The sequence below is a fragment of the Bactrocera latifrons genome, unplaced genomic scaffold (assembly GCF_001853355.1).
Source record: "Bactrocera latifrons isolate USDA-ARS-PBARC rearing strain unplaced genomic scaffold, ASM185335v1 scaffold_774, whole genome shotgun sequence".
In the NCBI taxonomy this organism is placed as follows: Eukaryota; Metazoa; Arthropoda; class Insecta; order Diptera; family Tephritidae; genus Bactrocera; species Bactrocera latifrons.
The window spans coordinates 74,836-76,985 of NW_017537461.1; the positions used below are offsets into that span (position 1 = coordinate 74,836).

Here is a 2,150-nt window from a genome sequence, read left to right on the forward strand (position 1 = left end):
CTATCATAAATCGCATTATGTTATCCGGTGTCACTCGTTCCGTTGTCAGCTTCTGTAGATCGGCTCCCTCCTTTTCGGCAAAATAAGAAGATGTGCAACGCATTTTCTCCGCTGCTGTCACAGAAAGTACAATTCGTCCCGTCGTCATGTCCATATTTATAGAGATACTCTCAAAAACACCCGTGTCGGTTCAAAAACTGCGTCAGGTAGAAATCTGTTTCTCCGTGTTTCCTTTCTACCCATGCTTGTACATTTCTAATCAGCATCCCATCGCTTTTGCCACTCATTTTTCCTTCTCATCCTTCCGTTCTTCAGCCGTTAGCCGCCTGCCCAGTCTTGTAGATCTGTCTATATTCTTTTGAGTTCCATGGCCATTACCTCTGGTGGCATAATGCCCGCTCCCAACCGCTTCGTGTGATACCGTACGAAATGCACATGTGACCCTAACGGCACTAAGCCGCATTGCAAACTTCGTTTTCTTAGCATACGTCTTTTGCTGTAATGCTGGTCCCCATATCGGCGCCGCGTACATCATAAGTGATTGGCTCACCTTGTCCAAGAGCGCACGCCTATTTTGGCTTGGTCCACCAATGTTGGCCATTACTCTTGCTAGTGCGGCCGTGGCACGTGCTGCTTTCTCATATGCCTTTTCAATGTGCGCCTTGTACCTGAGTCTATTGTCTGTCAGTACTCCAACATACTTCAGCGTCTTCTGTGCCATGATACTATGGCCGTCGATGTTTAGTTTGATGCCTTCGAGTTTTTTCCTACTTGTGATTAGCACAGCTTCGGTCTTTTGTTCACCGAGTTGGAGGTTTGTTGCCGTTCTTTTACCACTACGGTAATGGCAATATCATCCGCGTACCCGATGACCTGCACCTGTTTCGGGAGTGGAAGACGGAACACTCCACCATACAATACGTTCCACAACAATGGGCCTAGCACAGAGCCTTGTGGAACTCCGCCCGTTACCACATACTTCTTTTGCCCGTCATCTGTATCGTACAGTAACAGCCGGTCCGACAGGTAGCTGGATATAATCTCGTTCTAATGCACTGATAATATGGGGTCAGTATGCCGTTTTTGACGTCAAAGGTGACTCCTGCGCAGTATTCCTTTGTGCCATACAGCCATCTGGTACCCTCTATTGCCTTGTTGGCTATGTCCGTAAGCTTCTTGATCCCATCAGTGGTTGATCTCTGCTTGCGGAGTCCATACTGGTTGTCGGACAGACCTTTCTTATCTTGTTTTTCTAAATGCAGCTCTAATCGTGCACAGATTATCCTCTCTAGAATCTTGCCAGTCGTATCCAGCATGMAGAGTGGTCGACATGAGCTCGGGTCTCCGGTTGGTTCCTCTCTAATACTTCAGCATAGGTGACTATCGTGTTTTCTGTTTCAGCAGGTTCCTGTGTGCTAGCCGTTCGGTGCTCTAGGAGCTGTGCGGGGAATAGAGTCCCCACAACTGTTTTCAGCAGCGCTGGACACGTTGGTGCTTGTTCTTTGTCCCCCTTTTTTTTGCCATTGTGAGCTTGTAGGCATCACCCCATGGGTTTTTGTCGATTTTTGCACCGAGGTCTTTAAAGCAGTAGGATTTACTTTTTTTAATTACTTTTTTAAGATCGCCTCGTTTGGTTTTAAAGTATGCGCGTAGTTGCGTTTGTTCCGTGAGTCAACGACTCCTTTGGCACCTCCTTCTCGCTTTGTGGCATTCCTTCCTTATGTCCTTCCTTATGTCGATCTCCTCACTCCACCAGTAAACAGGCTTTCTATGGGCGCCATTTTTTTTTACTCATAGAAGCGTCGCATGCTTTACTAATGTGCCTCATTAGAATCTCCGCTTGCCGATCTATGTTTTCCTGAAATGTTATATTACCATCTAACAGGAGCTTAAAGAGTTCGACGTCAAGGGTTTCTATTTTTCCACCCTCTCATTTGTACCGTCTTAGCGGGCATACACCTTAGGTGGTTCGCTGAATGTTGGATTTCATACATAATTGCATAATGGTCACTATGCGTTTAAAGGTCGCACACCTTCGAATTTGTTGTTCGCTCCAGAGAGCTGCTAACGGAGGTAATATCAATAACGGAGCTCCGGCCGTTCTTCTCGAAGGTGTTCTGATTGCCGGTGTTCAGTAACACCATGTCTAG

At 46.7% G+C, this 2,150-nt stretch overlaps 1 protein-coding gene across 1 annotated transcript; it reads right to left on the reverse strand.

Annotated features, from left to right (window-relative positions):
* Positions 1 to 283: 283 nt before the first annotated feature.
* On the reverse strand, positions 284 to 721 carry LOC108976540. The gene has a single exon (XM_018945735.1). It carries the CDS (start codon positions 719 to 721, stop codon positions 284 to 286), a length of 438 nt encoding a protein of 145 aa, XP_018801280.1.
* Positions 722 to 2,150: the final 1,429 nt, after the last annotated feature.